Source organism: Nelumbo nucifera, chromosome 6 (assembly GCF_055504915.1).
Source record: "Nelumbo nucifera cultivar China Antique chromosome 6, China Antique-T2T, whole genome shotgun sequence".
NCBI classification, from domain to species: Eukaryota; Viridiplantae; Streptophyta; class Magnoliopsida; order Proteales; family Nelumbonaceae; genus Nelumbo; species Nelumbo nucifera.
The window spans coordinates 6,388,779-6,408,434 of NC_142654.1; the positions used below are offsets into that span (position 1 = coordinate 6,388,779).

At 35.9% G+C, this 19,656-nt stretch overlaps 2 protein-coding genes across 3 annotated transcripts; both read left to right on the plus strand.

Moving 5' to 3' along the window:
• Nucleotides 1-4,002: 4,002 nt before the first annotated feature.
• On the plus strand, nt 4,003-6,081 carry LOC104604466 (profilin). Its single transcript, XM_010268803.3, has 3 exons — nt 4,003-4,241; nt 5,045-5,182; nt 5,668-6,081. The coding sequence occupies exons 1-3, from the start codon at nt 4,119-4,121 to the stop codon at nt 5,800-5,802; spliced, it is 396 nt and encodes a 131-aa protein (XP_010267105.1). The 5' UTR covers nt 4,003-4,118; the 3' UTR covers nt 5,803-6,081.
• An 8,763-nt stretch (nt 6,082-14,844) lies between these two features.
• Nucleotides 14,845-18,059, plus strand: LOC104604467 (profilin-1). Of its 2 annotated transcripts, XM_010268805.3 has the most exons (4): nt 15,031-15,283; nt 16,511-16,648; nt 17,587-17,729; nt 17,820-18,059. In XM_010268805.3, the coding sequence occupies exons 1-3, from the start codon at nt 15,161-15,163 to the stop codon at nt 17,719-17,721; spliced, it is 396 nt and encodes a 131-aa protein (XP_010267107.1). In that variant the 5' UTR covers nt 15,031-15,160; the 3' UTR covers nt 17,722-17,729; nt 17,820-18,059. The 2 variants fall into 2 exon arrangements, with proteins under 2 accessions (XP_010267106.1, XP_010267107.1); XM_010268804.3 differs by having other exon boundaries at nt 14,845-15,283; nt 17,587-18,059.
• Nucleotides 18,060-19,656: the final 1,597 nt, after the last annotated feature.

Below are 19,656 nucleotides of genomic sequence, written 5' to 3' on the forward strand. Positions count from 1 at the left end.
AAAATGAAGTAATGTGATCACAACTTACAAATCCCAACCCAACAATCTCCCATATGTTTGCGCAAGGTTCTAAAATATCAATACAGTCTGACACGCCGGTAGCCGGTAGGCCTGTATCAGTGCCATTTTTTTTTGCTCCGGATCTCCTGCCCACGCCTACCCACAATACACTACCCCCCTTGAATTGGCAACATCTCCCTGCATAATACTATGTAGAGGATAAGATGTTCTCCATGTGTGGCTGTAATAAATGTGGGTAGAGTTCTCGTGGGCAGGAGATCTGGAGTCTTTTTTTGTGTTTTATTAATTTTTTTTCAAAACCGGTTTAGAGGGGTTGGTTTAAGTCCTAGCTACCCTTTGAACCATGGCCTGACCAGAGATACACACCCTGTAGGGGCATATAGGGAAGGCCCCAATATGATATGTATCGGCCGATACGGGTCAATATGTAATGATATTTTGAACCTTTTGTTTGTGTCTAATTTGTAGTATTTTACTTTGTTCTCTGCAGATTAAAAAAGTTGTGTACTGCCACTGATCCCCGTTGCAAGGGTCTTAAGGCTAGAGAGACAATCCCATCCTGTGAGAAGTTTGGCTGTCCATGTTTGACAGCTAAAGTTTTAGATATTCCTAAGGTTCAAAAATATCATCATGTATCGGACCGTATTGGAGTCTTCCCGATACGCCCCTACAGAGAGTGTTTCGGGTCGGCGAGTGGTTCAGGGGTAGACTGGCCCCTTTAAACCAGATTCGAAAAAAAAATAAAAAAACAGTACCGACCCATCAGATATTATACAATTAAGTATGATGCGTTGCAATAACGAGTCTTGGATTGACGACATAATCTTTCCACAAGGCAGAAAAAAAAGGGTTTTTGAGAAACAGCCTACTCAACTCGATCATGTTAGCTTAATAGTTAATACATTTAATAATGTTTATTAGCATCTAGCTAGAAAGGATAAGGGGAAAAAACAACATTGGACAGAAAAAAAAATAGTTCTATTTACGTATTTCTATAAAATATTTTACAAGTATTCCTTGCAATTACTTAAATATTTAATTATAAAATCATGGATCATCTAAATGGCCCAATCCCTTTGACTGCATAACAAAAATAGTCGGCAATCAACTCAAAAACCAAAACAGTCACACTCGTAGAAATTGAAGAACGATTTTATATGGCAGATCTATGAGGAGTGGAGCCTCAATTATTGTGTTTCATGATCCTTGGGTGCCTACAATGCATGGAGGTTATGTAAACGCTTCCAAGATTTTTACAACAGTCTAAAAGTCAAGGATTTACTACAACCAAATAGGGATTGGGATATGCAAATGTTATCAGATATTTGATCAAGCTTCTATCTCAGAAATTCAAATCTTTTCACACTTACCAGAGGATCAGATTCTATGGAAACACTATGCTTCACATATTTACTCAGTCAAGTCTGTCTATGCAGTCTTCATTAAAGACTTGCTTGGCCCATCAAGTCAAACAGTTGATTGGAATAAGATATGGAATCTACAAATTCCTTTTAGATTCCATATTTTCCTTTGGAAAATCTTTTGAGATGCTATACCTACAAGAAACAAATTTTAGTTTACTCCAAGATGTGATGTGTGGGTTATGTATGTAATAGACATCTGGAAACACCTCAACATCTATTCTTCAAAAGTAATTTTGTAAGAAAAGTTTAGTGTGGCTTGCATATGTTTACTATCATATGATGCTCATGTTTACTATCATATTTAGCAATGGTTAAATATGTTGCCAGCTAGTTTTTTTTTTTTTTAAAGGAGAAGCAATTTCTTCTAGTAGGAAGAGCAGCTGTTGCACTTTGGTTGATATGGGACTCTAGGGATCAGAAAATATATGAAAATATATCACCAGATCCCATATAGATTGTTAAGTTTGTGAGCAAAATATACTTACTCTTCAAAGATTACTCCAACTCAAAATAGGATATTGGATGTCAATCTTAGCACCCAATATTCTCTTTATACTGATGGAGCCTATCCACATGGGGCTCACATAGCTTCTGCAGCATGTGTTAATTCAAAATGGATGCAAGGTATTGGCAGTTGCAGGGGTTAGGATCCAAACAAACCAACCATCTGATATAGGTGCAATCCTTATGGGCTTACAGGAAGCAAAAAGTAGGAATATTAAAGGACATTACTATTTTATGTGATGCAAAGGCAGTAATAGACATTATAAATTCTATTACTGTAATATTAATTATAGCTGGTTGGAAAAGAAAAATGTATAGAGACAGAATCTATTCTATCAAGAGGCTGTTTGATACTTGTAATATCTATTATGTAAGTGGAAAACATATCATGTTAGCTCATGATATGGCTCAACAAGTATGTTGGAGAGGATCACAGTTGCCGTTTCAACTACCTTTTCAAGGGTTGGATGCAAATATTTTCAAACTCAAAAAGGAAGATCATTCCTTATTTTGAATTTAATAGCTTAAACAAAAAGGATCATGTCTACTGGTCGGGTCTAAATACACAAAAATAAATAAATAACTCATGGGTTGTTCTTTTCATGATCGTGTTTCATTTGGTTCACAAACGCAACCAGCATTCCTAAAATATAATTTTAAAACCAGAAAAATTCCCATTTTTTTAATCTATGAAATATAGCTTTTTGAGCATAAATACGTGGTTTAAAATGAAGGATGATCATATTCTTATATTATTCTTCACATATTATAAACAAATAGCCGTATGATCAAAATTAAATGATGGCAGGTGAATTACTTATATACATGTAAATCATACAAAAAAAAAAAGTTATTGATGGTCATAATCACAACAATAATCTATAAACACTTACGGTTCAAAATCAATATTTTTCATTTTTTTTTTTAGAAAAAGTGGCGGTATAATTTTGAAACACAACCATTTTTTTTTTTAACATGAAAAAAAACACCCCCTGAATTATAGAAAATTTAGTTGAAATTTTGTTATGGAGAAGATTAATTCCTTCTTTAGAATATTGAGATTTGGGACCTTGCATGCACGAGGGAGTCTAGGTCAAAAGATGGTTATTTTACCTACGTGTTTGGGGCCCATGAATTGCTGCCACCTGCCAACAATTTTCTCAAGAATTGTGAACGACCGTTGAATCGGTCCCAACTAGAACTCTACAACTATTGGTACACTAATATCAGTTTAATCAAATCAATTTTAAACGACTGATTGGAACCAAACTTTTAAATTAATAGTCCATCTGGATTCAGAAAATATCACATGTTGAGGAGCTTAATCTTGGGCCAGCTAAGTAGGGCCTACCTAATGGTGAGCTCAGAGTCTGAGTGCTCCAAGGCACGGGTCCCCTGACACGTGTACGGTCCAACTGCAACGCGGGCATCACTAGCAAGTAGCATATCTCATCATGATGGAATTGAAACCCGGCGTGGCCTAACAGATCTAATTGCCCTACTTCGGAATCATCTCATCATGAGGCTTCATGTGATACTGAGCTGGCCAGCTGGAGGTGGTACCCCACCACACAGATTTCCCATGCATTCCCCCACCTTCAGTGATCAGACGTTAATGATCTCCGAACACATGGTGGGTCCCATTATTGTTTAGCCTCTGGCAAATTATGCTTGTAGTGTACTTGAAGAATTCCACACGAGACACGACACTCCCCTGGGGGTTCATCATGGGGAAGATCGCCTCTGCATTAAGAAAGCAACAGTCAGAGGACACGAGGCACGCATCCGATCAATGAGAGTTGTGGGGTTACCATTTTAACGTGCAATCGTGCAAACACTAAAGTAGAAGGGTATTTTCGTATTTCCAATGAAATCCGGGCGTATTTTTCTGTAACCATGAAGGACGTATTTTGCGGACGTGAATGGCACGAATTGAATCGGATGGGATGAACGGTTGAAGGAGAAGTAGCGGGATCCATCCATCGTGACCTCTACTCATCTTCTCTCTCTTTAACCTCGTTCCAAAGCCTCTCTCAATTCTCAAATCGACCTCTATTTATTTGTTCTGTTCATTTGAACTCCGAACGAGAAAGAAGAAACAAGAGGAACGCGCAAAACGCACGAGAAGAGAAAAACCAGAGGAGAAGGAACAGAAGACGAAGAGCAAAAATGTCGTGGCAATCTTATGTTGACGAGCACCTAATGTGCGACATCGAGGGCCACCGCCTTTCCGCTGCTGCCATTATCGGTCACGACGGAAGCGTGTGGGCTCAGAGCGAGTCGTTTCCTCAGGTTTCCTTTCTCTTCGAGTTTCGATTGTTTTCTTCTTCCTTGTTGTTGTGATTTCCATATGATCTGACTATGTTCTTATTGGTGTTTTCTTAGTCCGACTCCGTATTGATAGATGTTCCCTTGAGTGATGATTTTAGTCAATCGGATGGTCATTATTATGGCTATTTTCTGATTGAATATCCCTTTGGTGTTTTATTATTGAATCAGGAAAGCATTCTCGTAATGATTTGTCCGTATAGTTTGATCTATTTAGTTGATTAATTTTGATCAACCGTCAACTCCACATATCTACACTCATTGTTATTTCTCGTTTGTCTTTATTCTTTGGTGGTTTAGTGTTGATGATCCGAATACAATGATTTGAAGAATGAAAGAATTCATCCTCATCGAGGAGATGCTGCATTGTTGAAATATGTATTCTAGGTTCAACCACTTTTGCTAGGATCCTTGAGTTTTCTAATTCGACTTCGTTTTTTATGATTGTGATACATTATGCCGGTCCGATCAATAACAGTGTTTGCCCTTCTGGTTCATCCCTTTTTGCATTCTCTGTTTTTATATTGCAGAGTTGTTATTTGTTTATTTATTCTGTTAGGGGAAAAACATTTAAACATGATGGTATTTCTCTATATGTTTTGATTATCTGTCAACAAAACATGATGGTATTTCATCATGCCGGTTGACTTCTTCACTTGTAAATGTTTACTTTCATGGTGTGACGCTTCTTCCAAAATGTTCTTTTTGGCATAAATCACTAACCTCCTTTTTCCCGTTGTTGCTTTTTTTTTTGTTTTGTTTTTCAGTTTAAGTCTGAGGAGATCAATGGTATCATGCAAGATTTTGCTGAACCAGGCCACCTTGCCCCTACTGGCTTATTTCTTGGAGGTACAAAATACATGGTTATCCAAGGAGAGCAGGGATCTGTCATCCGTGGGAAGAAGGTGATTTAATTTATACTTAGATCTTCAATATATCTACACGAACAAATTGGCTTTTAGTTTCACACAATAAATCTAGGTATCTTTTTTCTTGTTTTTGTGATTTTATGATATGCACATGTGTGCACGTATAGCAATCTGAAACACAAGCAAAAACACAAGGGTTTCTATTGTGTACTTCTGTTATATGCATACCGGGGACGTGATGAGCTATATGCTCTAGGCATGGTTCAATTCATGCTTGTAAAGAAAACCCAAATCAACCTATTAGATGTTGCCAGCTTAATTATTGGTTGACAGTCTAAGCGGCAACCATTAATCACCAGTAGTTGAATCTAAAATCACATTAGCAATTTCTAGTTGCTGCTGGTGTCTTTGTTACATATAAACAGGCTCAAATTACTTTTGCAGTTTGCTTATCTACTTTACCAGATATTTGCTGGGGAATAACTAATATTTAGTATCTGCTCATGTATTTAATTTGGCAGGGAACTGGTGGCATCACCATAAAGAAGACCAATCAAGCACTAATTTTTGGTCTCTACGAAGAGCCCATGACTCCTGGACAGTGCAATATGGTTGTTGAGAGGTTGGGAGATTATCTCGTTGAGCAGGGCCTGTAGGTCTGGATCGTAATCATGGGTCCCTTTCTTTCTTTCTTTTTTGGATTGTAATTCCTTTTATCAATTTCTTCCTTCTATGGCCGGGAATGGCAATGGAGGATTTGCAGACAATAACTGTGTGAAGATGAACGGTTATTTTGGAATCCTAGGGTTTTTTATTTATTTATTTTGTTTTATTTTTTTGCATTGTCACCATATTTTTCTGGATTATGGTTGTTCCTCCTTTCCACCCAAAAGTTTCTACTTGAGTTGAACATTAAAGTCTTATTGATCTTTGAATTCTCGTTTGTTTTCCCTGCAATATAAATTTGAAATTTCAATTGGTTTTGACATTCGATTAACTATCATGTGGTAAACTGGAATTGGAAACTGCAGCTACATATTACTAATTTACTATTATTGGCCATTCATCGAGAAAATTTTGGCTGTCCACGTTCCGACAGCCACTACTGTCTACAAGGCTTTGTAGCACTATTATTTTTACGTTTTACTTTGGGTCTTCAGCACTGCCAGTCCCCTGAAGCCCCTGGTCTGAGCCTGTATAGGGCGAGCATACATCCTCTGGACCATCCAATGATTTTTTGCCAAGTCCCAAAATCCAAAATTGTTAAAATGATAAAAGAAATAAGTCGGTAGTCGGTACATACAAAGAATAAATATATAAAATAAAATTGCTCAAATAACCAAGATGATCCCCTCTATACACATTTTGAACTTCCAAAAATATTAAAAATATCTAAATAAATACATATTTTTATATTTAAACTTCAGACTTTGGCTTCCAAATGGCTCATACCCAAATGTGTGAGATATGTATCTTTTTCGATAATGACCTAAGTCTCATGGCAACCAGTATGACTCGCCAAGCTTCAAAATCAAGTATCTTTGAAGTTTGAACCTTGTTCAAAAAATCAAAACCATATTAGTATCCACTTGTTCAACCTGAAATCCTGAATTGAAAGGGGCTTAAAAAGTAAAATAAAATAAAACTGAATTCAAAAATAATCCATTTAAAGAGGATTCGGTTGGATCCATTTTTAATTGGACCTCTATCTTTATCAAATTATATTATTATCGAAATCCAATGGGTAAGATCGAATTTGTTAATAGAATCAAATTTGGATGAAGGCAGCCATATTTGGAGTTTGGACAAATGATAATAAACTACCTGTATGATCGATACTGTCAATTGAACATTCCATTGTGATTACGTATTTTAAAAAATGGAGTATTTCTGTTTTGATCACATAATTACTACTTTTTTGGGTTAGCCTGTTTTTTAGATTTCATCAGTCGTCCTTACCGAGTCAAGTGATTCATGTGGCTGACCAGTTCTGTAGATGGGCCCGCTTCAGCATTGTGTACATGGAGAGTGGAGACAGAATTACACCATTCCGAGGAAATCATGACTCCCATAGAGTCCGATAGCGGTGAAAATGATGTAAAGGCCCCTGTTCCACTGCACTGTACGGTTAGTTTCAGTCTTACTACCCTACCTAGATAAGTTTTTGGGTTAAAAGGTGGCAGAACAATTATGGTAATAAATAGTGATTTATGAGAGATCATCAATGGATCTTCCAAGGAAAATGTTGCGTGGATCACCCTAATTGACAGTCACTCGGTTCCAATCTAAAAGGACCTGTGGAACTATAGTCTCTTTGTGGCATGGTTAGTGGGCCTCAGTCATGTGCACCCTTCTGTGTATGGGCCCTATCAAGAGAGAGAATAAAAAAGTTAAGATAATTTGGATAACATAATTTAAAAAAAAAAAAACTTTATTTTTCTGTTCATTTAGGTTATATTTTGGTACTATAATTGTTTATACCTGAAAATGTTTTAGCTTGATCAACACACAGCTGTAAGAAACATGTAGTATTACATCACAATGGTAATAATCCCTTCGATTGGAAAAAAAATTGCATTTATGGGGCTGAGGACTTTGTATTGATCAATCCAAAATATTTCATGTTAATAAAATGTTGGATTTTAATCTCAATGGAGATTAAATCTAATGGGGTTTGATTGGTCAATTACATGAAAAATTATACTTATACATATGTCTTGAAAATAGCTTCTTTTCTTACTAAAAACAATTTTTCAACTTGTTCCATATTGAAAATTACAAATTTTGTTTTAGGTCTTTTAATAGGAGCTTATTTACACTTATTAGATAAAGAAATGAGAGTATGGAGGCTTGCTACCACGCAACGTGCACATACGCGTGTGTGTGGTGCAATGAGGTGCTTTAGAGGTACTTTGCTCACACCTGCGTGGCTCGCGGATGGAGGCTTTGACTTTTGGTGCGAGGTTGACCGCTGATAGGATTAACGATCACAATTCGATCAGGTGTGATCAAGAGGCACAATTCAAAGTTAAGAGTCATTAACTGTTAATTACCTTTTAAACAGTCAATATTTGAAATTGTGACTATTCAATGTGCATTCTCTGAAGCAACACATTCCTCTACTCTATAACTCTTTAGAAACTATTTGAGGAGCATGAATTAAGAATTTTACAAACAATTTCAAAAATCACTTTGTCTCTCTCTCTCTCTCTCTCTCTCTCTCTCTCTCAGTCCGATCTATTACTATCTCACAGAAGGTTTCTTCGAAGACTCTTCCACTTTGCTGGTTGCATATTCTCGCACAAGGCTCTGTTGTATCCTGGGAATGGATTTACTTGTAACCCAACAACAAATTCAGTAAAATTGAATAGGGGCAAATGACGTTATAAAGACAATACGCGCATCAAACCTTCTCCTCCAAGTCTCAATGACCCTATTTCCCAACATAAAATCCCTCTTCACTAATTCATACAAATTTTTTATGACCAACAACAAATGTAGATAGTTCTACCCCATAATTCAAACCAAAGAACACCCTCAATCTCAAAATCCCAAATGACCACAGTTGGTGAGCAGCAATCTGTGAGTAAACCCCAACAAAGTAGTGGGGTTCTAAAAAGGAACGGGATTTGCTCCTCACACATGGGCGCCTTATAAGCACATCCACCATGCATTGGAAACATATCCTATGAATAATAACTTATAAATACGGGAAATGTTCCCAATGCATGATAGGATATGTGTGTGAGGTCGGTGTGAGAAGCCCTGTGTGAAGAGCAGATCCGGTCTCTTCTAAAAAGAGTTTTGTAATACTTTGTTTGCCTCAATTATTACCATAATTTGTTAATTGGAAATTAATCTCCTAAAAAATGCTTTGAGGGGGGCTCCAACTTTCCAAGTGAATGGGTTATTAATAGTTGGAATCGTCGTATAGCAACTCGATGATAGATAAAGTCTCGATGTTTAGTCAATGATATGCTTCGCTTTGCTGCAGGCGGGCTGAGTCTGGATTAGAAAAGGTGATGTCTATACTTTAATACTTTATCCATGAAACGGAAACTAAGGAAGCTGACTGGTTGGATGAAGTTGAAGGCGTCCATACAACCGTCTCTTAATTCTAAATTACTGAACAGCGATTTATGTGGATCCTAGTGAAGATTTATGGGTCCAATTCCCAATTTTATATATATATTCCAATGTCCCCATATATGATACATTGTGTCGTTTAACGTAGATATTTTTACAATTATGCCCTCAAAATAGTCCGTTTGGCGTCCACTATTCAGTCAAAGAAATATGAGTCACCTGAAAGTGAAAGGGATTGAATTCTTCAAATAAATCGAACAAGGTATGGACAAGAATAAAATATGCTTTCAAAATATTTAGAATTAAGTATTATAATATCAATTTGATATATACACCAATATCGGTGCATCCAGAGAATATACATTAAAATACTCTGTAATATCCTCTAATACTTGTTAAATTTAAAAATATAAAATTAAAAAACAGATTATCAGGCATATCAATGTTTTAATCTTTGATACGGACAGATGTAATTAGTAAATGGATTTGGAATTTCTTTTCGGTAATTAGTGGATTTGCATTTTTTTCTGAAAAGTAGATTAATTGTGGATTTTGAAAATAGGTTGTTGTTATCATAACATGGAAAATTTGATGTGCTTTCATTTTGAACCCGGATTATGTTCTAACACCCTATCAACATCATCTGGCATCATACATCTCATACATGACGGATCTCACTTTTATAGTTGGCCCCAATTTTATAGTAAGATGTGTGGTGTCATATCAAATTGACAGAGTGTTGGAATGTATTTTATTGGCAGATCATCCCCTCTCTTTCATTTTAACCTCCACTATTACAATCAAAAGAAAAGGAAGGCAACTGATTTGTGGGCATACCCCTTTTATCATGGTAAGTGATAACATTCACAAAAAACTATTATTTTTATTTTTAATTACAAAAAAATCATTATTTTATAAATAATTAAGGATATTTTATTTCATCCCAAAATTGGGATGTGCTCAATTCACTCTTGATGAAAAGGAACCCTTATGAACGACCCCACATCAGCGACTAAACACAGGCTCCATGTTTCACTTCTTTATGGGACAGGTGGTTGATATTTAGTCTGGATCAAAGGCATCCATTTGAAGACTGCTATGATCAGTGGTGGAGTCAAGGGATTTTTTCTTTTCTTTTTTTTTTTTGGTGGGTGGGGAGGGCAAATTAAAATGTTAAACAATAAAATGAGATAAGGAGTAGAAAAAATAGGGTTCGAGGGAAAATAGGTTTAAGTAGATTATAAATATTTTAAATTATATACATTTGAGAATTGGAAAGAGTATTAAAGAGAATAATCCTTTATATTTTATCACTTTATTAGGTTTTGATCCAATCTGTACATATTAAGCGCATATAAATGATGGTTTTAATAAAAGGTTTGGCACCAAGATACTTGTCTCCGCCCTTATCTATGATGAATCCGGTTACGTGTTTTGAATTGAGGAATCCATGAAAAAGGTGATGGTCTAGTGTCCACTACTTTAATAATTAAAAGAGCTGCCAACGATTACATAAATGGTTCAAAGTTCAATCCTGAGAAAAGATGCATATCATATTTACTGTCCCCTGAGTTACTTTGGTCAATGCTTCACTAATAAAACTACGTACCACATTAGCATTAATTCTGTAATCTGCAATGATTTTAGAACTCTCCAGTTACCCAAATTTGAGGTTTTTGTAGGTCCAGGATTTTACAATGTTATAACAAGGAAAAATTGGGATAAAAACACGGTAAATGCTTAATAAAAAAGTTCTTCAAAAAGGAAATCTTCTGTTCAAATAATAAAAGAGATATCAGTGTGCATATTATCACCTATCAGAATATTTTGAAAAAGGTTCTAATGTTTATAAATTTAGATTGCTTTTCTTTGCAAATTTCATATATATGCTATTCCATACTTTTGAGAAAGAAAAAAGAAAAATAAAATTCTTTACATAGACATGAAATTACTACAGATGGGTGTAAAGCACGAATAAGGGGTTGCAGATTTGTAGAATTTTAACTAATGGGTTCAGCTATTCGGGCTTAGACACATTGAAAATTTAACAAATTTACAATCCAACCTGACCAAAATTGCACCTAAATAGTGGTGAATTATAAACCATGGTCTCACAGTTACAGAGTTACAGAGTTTGAGTAGTCAAACTCAAACTGAAGAGGACTGTTTTATAAGATTAGCAATTAAAATTTTGACTAGTCAGAAGACTCAAAACTGTCAAAGAAACGAGTTCAGTAACTAAGAGGCTAAAAGGAGGAACAGTAGTTAGCAATGCAATATGGTAAGAACTAAGAAATATTGTGCAGACAGATGAAATTGCTAAGATGGACACCAAGGGCTGTGTTTAGTTTGAAAGAAATGGTAAGGAAACTTATACAAATACAGCCTAAGAAAGGAAGAATAGTATTAGCAAAGTAATATGAAATTGTATAGGTTTCCCTACCTTTCCCTTACTGTGCCTACCTTTTCTTTTAAACCAAACACAGTCTAAGAAATATTGAATTAGAAATGAGTACATTTGGAAGGACAGTCTTATAATAAGAACAAGAGATCTTTTTCGATTAATCCCTTTTCTCCTTATTCTCCAAGAACTAGAAAGATAATTTTCCAAGTTTAAATTTGTTCATTTGGAATATGGATTCTACTTTTTTTTTTTTCCTTTCCCTCTCTTTTCTTTTTATTCCCTTCCATCATTCTTTAAGTTCCATAGTTAATGCTCTAACAGGTGATTAAACGGAAGAAATATGTTTAATATAGTTGAATAAATCAAAGCTCAAAGTATGACAGATCTAGTTTCAAACAACCAAAACTCTAAAACTCTAGTTCTGCTTTACTTTTTTTGGTTATGACATTTTTTCAGGGATTAATATTACATCACCAACTATAATTTAAGATATTTAAACCCAGTCAATTTCAAAAGGAATTTTCAGATTCTCCCACCTCACATTTTTTTCCTGTATAATTATACAGGTAGGCGAATTTGACACAATAAATGGGAGTGGTACCATGGTATGGTATTGTATCATAGATGGAGATTTTAGAAAATAAAATCAGAAAACAAATGAAAATTTGTGAGGTGGGATAAAATGAAAATTTCTCTAGTTTTTTTTTTTCATATTTTGAACCATGAATATAATAATAATAGGAGAAGGCGACAACTGACTTGACGCTAATATAAGGTTGTAAAGGAGTAAGGGAGAGACCATAGAAGGCCCTGATTAAGCAATAAAAGATAACGCAAGGACCCATAACATGGGGCTACACTACTACTGTTTCTTATTCTATCCTTGGAGTCTTTTAAATCTAGAGCTGCAAGTCGTGTTATCCAACATGGGGCTACACTACTATTGGATTTGGATTCAAACCCATTGAAATTTTAAATAACAAATTAACAACTCAACCCAATCCAAGTTGCATCCCCACTTATACCTAATTGATGTCATAGGAGATTGGTTTCGGTCAGGGCAAGCCTGTGCTCACACCATCCCAACAGTCTCTTGCAACTTTGAATTGAGAATATCTTCCCATGAAATAAAACATATAAATGGAGAGATATTAGAAGATATTCCCAATGCAAGGTTTCAAAGGCTGTTCGGACAGGCGTTGCCCTAACAGAAACCGAACTCAATATTATAGAGTAAGCACATTCATCTCTACATACGTATGTGACATATTGTACCTCACTTTCCCATGGAAGAAATATGTAAAAGCATTTGAATTGCTACCTTTGCTATTCCATGTAAAAAAATATTTAAAAAAAAAAGATTATACTAATCTATACTATTAGAAAGTGGATACTTATTTAGTTTTAATGTACGATAAAAATTAAATTTCACTACATAATATTTAATTTTGTCTTTTATTTTAAGGATTTATTTCCTTTTAACAGTTGAGGCCAAAAGAAATAAATTTAAGGAACGCCAAATGTAACCTAATTATGTTTAATGTCAAAAATCAAACTTAATTACCTTTATCACTAGTTGAATTGTGGGAAATATTATTAGCTCACCAACCATATAATCTTTCTATTTTTCGAAATGATCAGGACTCCTAATGTCTAATGGAAAAGGTCCTTCGGAAGGCCCCAAGCCCCCAACTACCTATGTCTGACACGTGGACGAATCTAATGCTGGTCCCTCCATTGAGAAGGGACCTAGAATGATCATGCGTCTCTCCACCGACATCCTTACATTGTAGTTTGTTCCCTCTTTCCACAGGGCAAGATAACTTTGAGTTGGAATTTGCTCAACCATACAATACCAAAGTTATTAAGAAAAAAGAAGAAAAAGATTGATAACAGTTTAAGTTGATGAATTTAGTGGAGACAGTAATTAAATAATGAAATAATACATGACATAGTTGAATTGTTTCAAAATTTTCAGTTCAGCCACTTCTGCTCTTATTATCAAACGGCCCCTTAGGTCCTATATTGGGAGGGTTGAGTTTAAAATTCAGCTAAATTAGTAGGGCTGTTCATAAGAAGATTCAACCTGACCAAATTGACCAACCCAAACCGACCCAACCCGAGTCAACCAGGTTTTCTTCAGCAACGGTCGGTTTCGGGTTATAAAAAATCACAAACCGATGATTCGGTTTGGTTTCGGTTTTCATGTGTAAAAACCGAAACCGACCCAACTCGAACCGAACTGACTTAGTAGTTAGTTCTTAGTTAGTAGTTACAACCTACTTAGTTCCTACTTAACTAAGTTGTCTCTATCCTAGTTACAACCTACTTAACTAAGTTGTCTCTCAAACTCTGCTCCCTCCACATCTGGATCTATAGATGGGCCACAAAACATTAAGGAAATACTGGTTTTCTTTGGGAATGTAGAGCCAAAAATGAACACTTGAACAACAACTAAATCACCACTAAGTAGAGCCAAAACCGACCCAAACCAACTCAAACCGATCAGATCGATTTTGCTTAACACAAGACCGGTTTTGGTTTCAATTTCAAGTAACCCGACCAGATCGGATTGATTGAAAAAACATCAATAAACCGACCTAACCCAATCCGTAAACAGCCCTATAAATTAGAGTTCAACTGCTTTAAAAAGCTTTAGATAAATTATTCAACGAGGCTGAAGTGGATAGCCTTCAAATGAACAGCTGATTTAAAAGGCTCTCCTAATTTTCACTAAACATAGCTTATGGACTATGTAAGGCCCACCTTAAAAAGCCAGTGCAGCTGTGTTTAAGCCCTCCATAACGGGCATTAGGGCTTCACATAACGGTTTTTGCTTTGTGAAACTCTAGGAAAGCCTGCATTTGCCCTCTTATAGCAAAAAAAAAAAAAAAAGACTTTCTGCTGTGAAATTTCTTTTAATTCCTCGAAAAAGCAATTCAATCAAAGTTTCAGCCCTGCCAAACGGGTTCTTGGCTCCAATTTTTCAGAATTTTAATGGATATACTTCAGCCACGTGTAAGGAGTTTTAAACCAACAAAAATAAAAGCCTGTAATAGAGGAACGCTAGAGAAATAGGTGGAAAAGGACACTTACTATCTTGCCACGTGGAGATTCTCCTATGCCCTGTCCTTTATTAAAGATTCCTCACCTCCGCTATACGACTCGACCAGCAGCTTTATATTGCATGGTTCCATTTCCATATAACACGAAGGGAGAAACTTGTAATTTAACACTGGCGGACGTGAGGGGCACTTATGAAATCGCGTTAAATACGCATTTTGAGGGAGAGATGCCATAAAAATTCAAGGCAGGAGCTTTTATCATTTAGAATTCAGATTACCAAAAAAAGAAAAGGGAAAAAATTATTTATTGATTCGTTGTTTTCACATTTTCGGTGTTTCTACGCTACCCTCTTTATATTACTATCCTCGCGCTCTCAAGCCTCCCTCGTTGTGGAAACTCGAACAACAACCAAAGAAACTCAGTAGTAGATCGAAGAAGAAGCACAGAGATCGAACAAGATGTCTTGGCAAACTTACGTTGATGACCATCTGATGTGCGAAATCGAGGGCAATCACCTCACAGCCGCCGCGATCATCGGCCAAGACGGCAGCGTTTGGGCCCAAAGCGCCACCTTTCCTCAGGTAGAGTTCTTGTTTCTATCCTGGTTTAGATTCTAAAGTTCGATTGTTTTGCGATTTTTAATTGATGGGTTTGGTTGATTACTTATGGGTTTCTTAGATTATGCGGATCTAACGAGGATCTGTTGAGATTCGTATTGGTTTCAATTGAAATCATGCCCGATTTTATGTTTTACATGCATTACTTTAATATATCTTTTTTTTTGTTCTATTTTTTTCTTTTATTGACTACCCCTGTTAATTTGTTGATTGTTTCAATCTAAAAAAAGATCACCACTTATCTTTTTTTTTATTATTATTTCTGAGGCCTCTGTTTTTATTTTATATTCTAGTTTGGAGTTGAGGTTTGTCAATTTGATGTGTATCTTTCATATTCTCGAATTGATTCTGAAGCGACCCAATCCGTATGTAACGAGATGGATGTATTTGTCTAGCCGAACTAGCTTAGTGGGGATATGTCCGAGGGTTTGGATTTGTTACCAATTTATTGCTGCTTTGATTCGGATTATTATGATATTTGAAATATTAGCTTTCCTTGTATATTTTCATGTATTCATGTAATTGAGATGGATTTATCTCAGGCAAATGATGTGTATTGGCACTAAATGGATTCCCATTTCTGCACTTGCCCTGGTCTTTCTTCTTTATCAATTGTTTCTAATGGTAACACAATTAACAGTTAATTATCATAGGTTTGGGCATTGCCCGCCAGAGCATCAATTAAATCTCCAAGTTGCCCTTTTTATCATATTTTAGATGTTTTTCTTCAGAGGAGGATATTTTGAAGATTTTTATGGATATAGAACATCAGGGCTTCTTTACTGCTCAATTTAAGCTAAATTGCCATCTGCGATTGGATATGAACACATTGTCTTAATATCGTAACATGATTTTGCAAAGATATTCGCATTGCATCATTTTCTTCCTTAATAAATATTTGTACAAGTTATATATTTCTATTAAATATTTCATCGTATGTATGCTTCTCTGCTTCTCTTTAAAATGCTTTATATCATGTATGCACAGAATGTATGGTCTGATTACACAAAAGGAAATTCACGTTGTATGAGATTCCATGTTATGATGTTAACTTGGACTGAGAGAGTGGTTTCTGTCTTGATTAAATTCTGTATTAGAAGAATTAGCAGCATATACATGTATGTTCGTGTTTATGCCTGTTGTTTTTAGTTAACATATTGCAACTCATTAATCTAATCTGTGGCAATGTAGTTTAAACCTGAAGAAGTAACTGCCATTATGAATGACTTTAATGAACCTGGATCCCTTGCTCCAACTGGCTTACATCTCGGTGGCACAAAGTATATGGTGATCCAAGGAGAACCAGGGGCTGTTATTCGAGGCAAGAAGGTGATACGTTATATTCCTTTCCTCGCAACTCCTTTTTTTCCTTTCTTTCTTTCTTTCTTTCTTTCTTTTGGGTACAACACAAGTATGTAGACGCATACATGCATAGCTAGTAGTAAATGATGTTAAGGTTTAATCTAAGATGCGATGTTCCCAACTGCCAAAACCTGAAGTTAAGTTTTCAAGTATCAGATTGGTTAAGACTCAAATCATCCATTTGGCTAACACTCTATCGAAGTGCCTTTTTTTTTGAATTCTCAGGTAAAATTCTATACTGGTGATTTAGGTGGCATTTGTGCGTGGTTATAAATTCATAGGTTCATCATCTTGCGTCATCCCATATTCACTTAGGGACTTTGAAGCAATTGATCTGACAGTTCAGTTTAGATCTTTATTTTAACCAGCAAAAGAAAGGCCATACTCTACTGTCTATGTAGAAGACATCCAATTCACAGAAAATGCTACTGCCATCATCTTGAGTCATCCCAGATGTTTGTAGCTTGTAATCATGGTTTCTTGTTGTAGCTTAATAAAAACAGTTTACAGGGATCCAGGGTTTAGTTTCTCTGAGGATACAAAATGATTAATGAATTCAAGAGTAGAAAACCAAAGAAGAAGGAGAATAATGAGCCAACTCATGAGCTGCCGAGTTGGCTTCCCTGTAAACATGGTGGACCTCATTATCTCGCTGTAGCTTTCTTTGGAAGTTCACATTTCAAAAAGAGCTAGATGAGAATCTTTTTTTTTTATGTAATGACATTCTTGTATGCTGTATCTGTGCCTGTGTTGTGTTGGTTGATGGGAAGGAGAAGTAAATTATTTATTCTTCAATGCCTTATGTTTTTTCTAACATTGATTCTCCAGTTGTCCTATGTCATAACATTGTCAGATTTGATATCTAGCAATTGTTTGCTGTTGACTTTCCTGAACTTTGAACCCAGGGCGCCGGTGGTATTACTGTCAAGAAGACCAATCAGGCCTTGATCTTTGGTGTCTATGATGAGCCACTTGCTCCCGGCCAGTGTAACATGATTGTCGAGAGGCTTGGCGATTATCTTATTGAGCAGGGTCTTTAGTTGCCTTGGTATGTTTTATTACTTATAGCAATTCTTTTTTTTTTTCGGCTTCTCTTTATGGGTTTGCTTCTACCTACCTGCCATTGTAATGGTTGCAGTGAATAATATTACATAATTTGAGGTCATGGGAAACTGTGTGGAAACAAAGGTATTTGGTTCTTGGGCGTGGTAGAAATGCTCTATTTCGTACTTATGCTCTGTCTTTGTATTCTCCCTGTTGAAGGGGTTATGATGGTTTTCAAGTGAGATACCTATTGGTCTTATCTATCATTCTGTTTAATAGTGGGTTCTGGGTTCTCTTTATAATGGATTTGTTAGATTGAGACTCTTCTGGTATCTATTCTCATTGCTGTGCCTCTGATTAAGAACAAGTTATTGGTTTTTTTTCCCTTTCACGTTTTCCATAATTCCAGAATCCCTACGATCTGAAACATGAATGCTAAATTGTGAGGACCCATAAGCCCCCCAACTCCATCACAAACCATGAACAATATGAGCTGCCCAGGTCTGTTAGAAGCACACACCTTCCCTTAACGTTAGCTTGCTGTTGGATGTGTGATGTAACTCTGAGATATCTTCGATATAATTCACCACCTTTTTATTCACTCGCTGCAGCCAACGTACTTTAAGTATCACCTTAAGTTGAAAGTTGAAACGTTGTCTGGTTGGTTTATGGCTCCTTTATCTGGGTGTTCCCATTCGAGGGTGGTAGAGTTTAAAACTTCAGACCCTTGTCAGATCAGATGCCAATACAACCATACAAGGTTTGCCTTGAATGAACCAAGGCGGACCTGAGATCATATACCTCAACGGAGGTAACATTTTCTGAAAATGGTAGGTCATAAGGATGTTCCTGGTTGCCGGATCCTCTAAACCCCCTGGTTCAGTAATTAGTAGGTGCAACCTATAGTCCAACTTGTTAATTTGATCCCTTTTCAAATAAGGCGTTAACTTCCATCCAATGTAATTGTCAAGAAGAGAAAGAGACCCATTGAAAACGAGAACTTATACCACTGAAAACAAATTTCCAGATGTGGAAAAGCATGTCCATTCACGCAAGCATCTCTAATTCTTCCTAGCCCATTTGTCACTGAATCCCACTTCTATTGGTCATTATGAATCGGTGAAAACCGGGAACGGCCGGTTCATGAGAAAAACCTGGATTGTGCCGATAGACTTTCGTCCCTCCCGGCATGTTTGAAATAGACAACGATATTAAGGTTGTGTTTGGTTGCAATGCAAATGTAAATACGTATACAGTACATTGCATATTTATCCTTTTTATGGTTCATGAATATAAATACGGTTTAGATTCTAAATCGTTTTTGCATTCATCTTGTTTATTTGAAATTAGTGTTAAGTGTGGGCCTCATCATTAAATGCTTCAATCAAGGTTTAAAATATCAGCCCATATCAGCTGATACGTACCGTTTTCATAAGAAACTGATACACAGAACATGTAAAATTCATGTCTTTCGTTTCTTTTCGAATGTATCGGCTAGTACAGGCCGTTTAGGATCTGTATTGGCTGATACAGGCCCGTATCAGCCCGTTTCGGATTTGTATGGGACGATGCAATCCCGAAACAGAATCATTTTGGTTTCCCTTATTCAATTAATCTATATTTAATACTGGATCTCTCTCATTAATGTCTTTTATTACTTATCTATTTAAGTCTAACTTCATTAATTAGTTAATTACTCCTATATTTAAGGCAAAGTTAAATTTAAATTTGAATTTTAGCGTCTAATTACATCTCTCATTAATTCTATTAATTAATGACTCTCTCTTTCTCTCTCTCTCTCTCTCTCTCATTAATTTCGTTTTCTTAGTGTAAACTACAAATATTAACAATAGCAAAACTCGAACCCTAGTCACCAAATTTTAATGCATATAATTTCACCACTAAACCAGTACGATTTGTTTATTGTAATT

Coding starts and splice junctions, on each gene's coding strand:
- LOC104604466 (XM_010268803.3), top strand. CDS start 4,119: ATGTCGTGGCAATCTTATGTTGACGAGCACCTAATGTGCGACATCGAG. Junction 4,242..5,044: donor AGAGCGAGTCGTTTCCTCAG/GTTTCCTTTCTC, acceptor TTTGTTTTTCAG/TTTAAGTCTGAGGAGATCAA. Junction 5,183..5,667: donor CTGTCATCCGTGGGAAGAAG/GTGATTTAATTT, acceptor TTAATTTGGCAG/GGAACTGGTGGCATCACCAT.
- LOC104604467 (XM_010268804.3), top strand. CDS start 15,161: ATGTCTTGGCAAACTTACGTTGATGACCATCTGATGTGCGAAATCGAG. Junction 15,284..16,510: donor AAAGCGCCACCTTTCCTCAG/GTAGAGTTCTTG, acceptor GTGGCAATGTAG/TTTAAACCTGAAGAAGTAAC. Junction 16,649..17,586: donor CTGTTATTCGAGGCAAGAAG/GTGATACGTTAT, acceptor CTTTGAACCCAG/GGCGCCGGTGGTATTACTGT.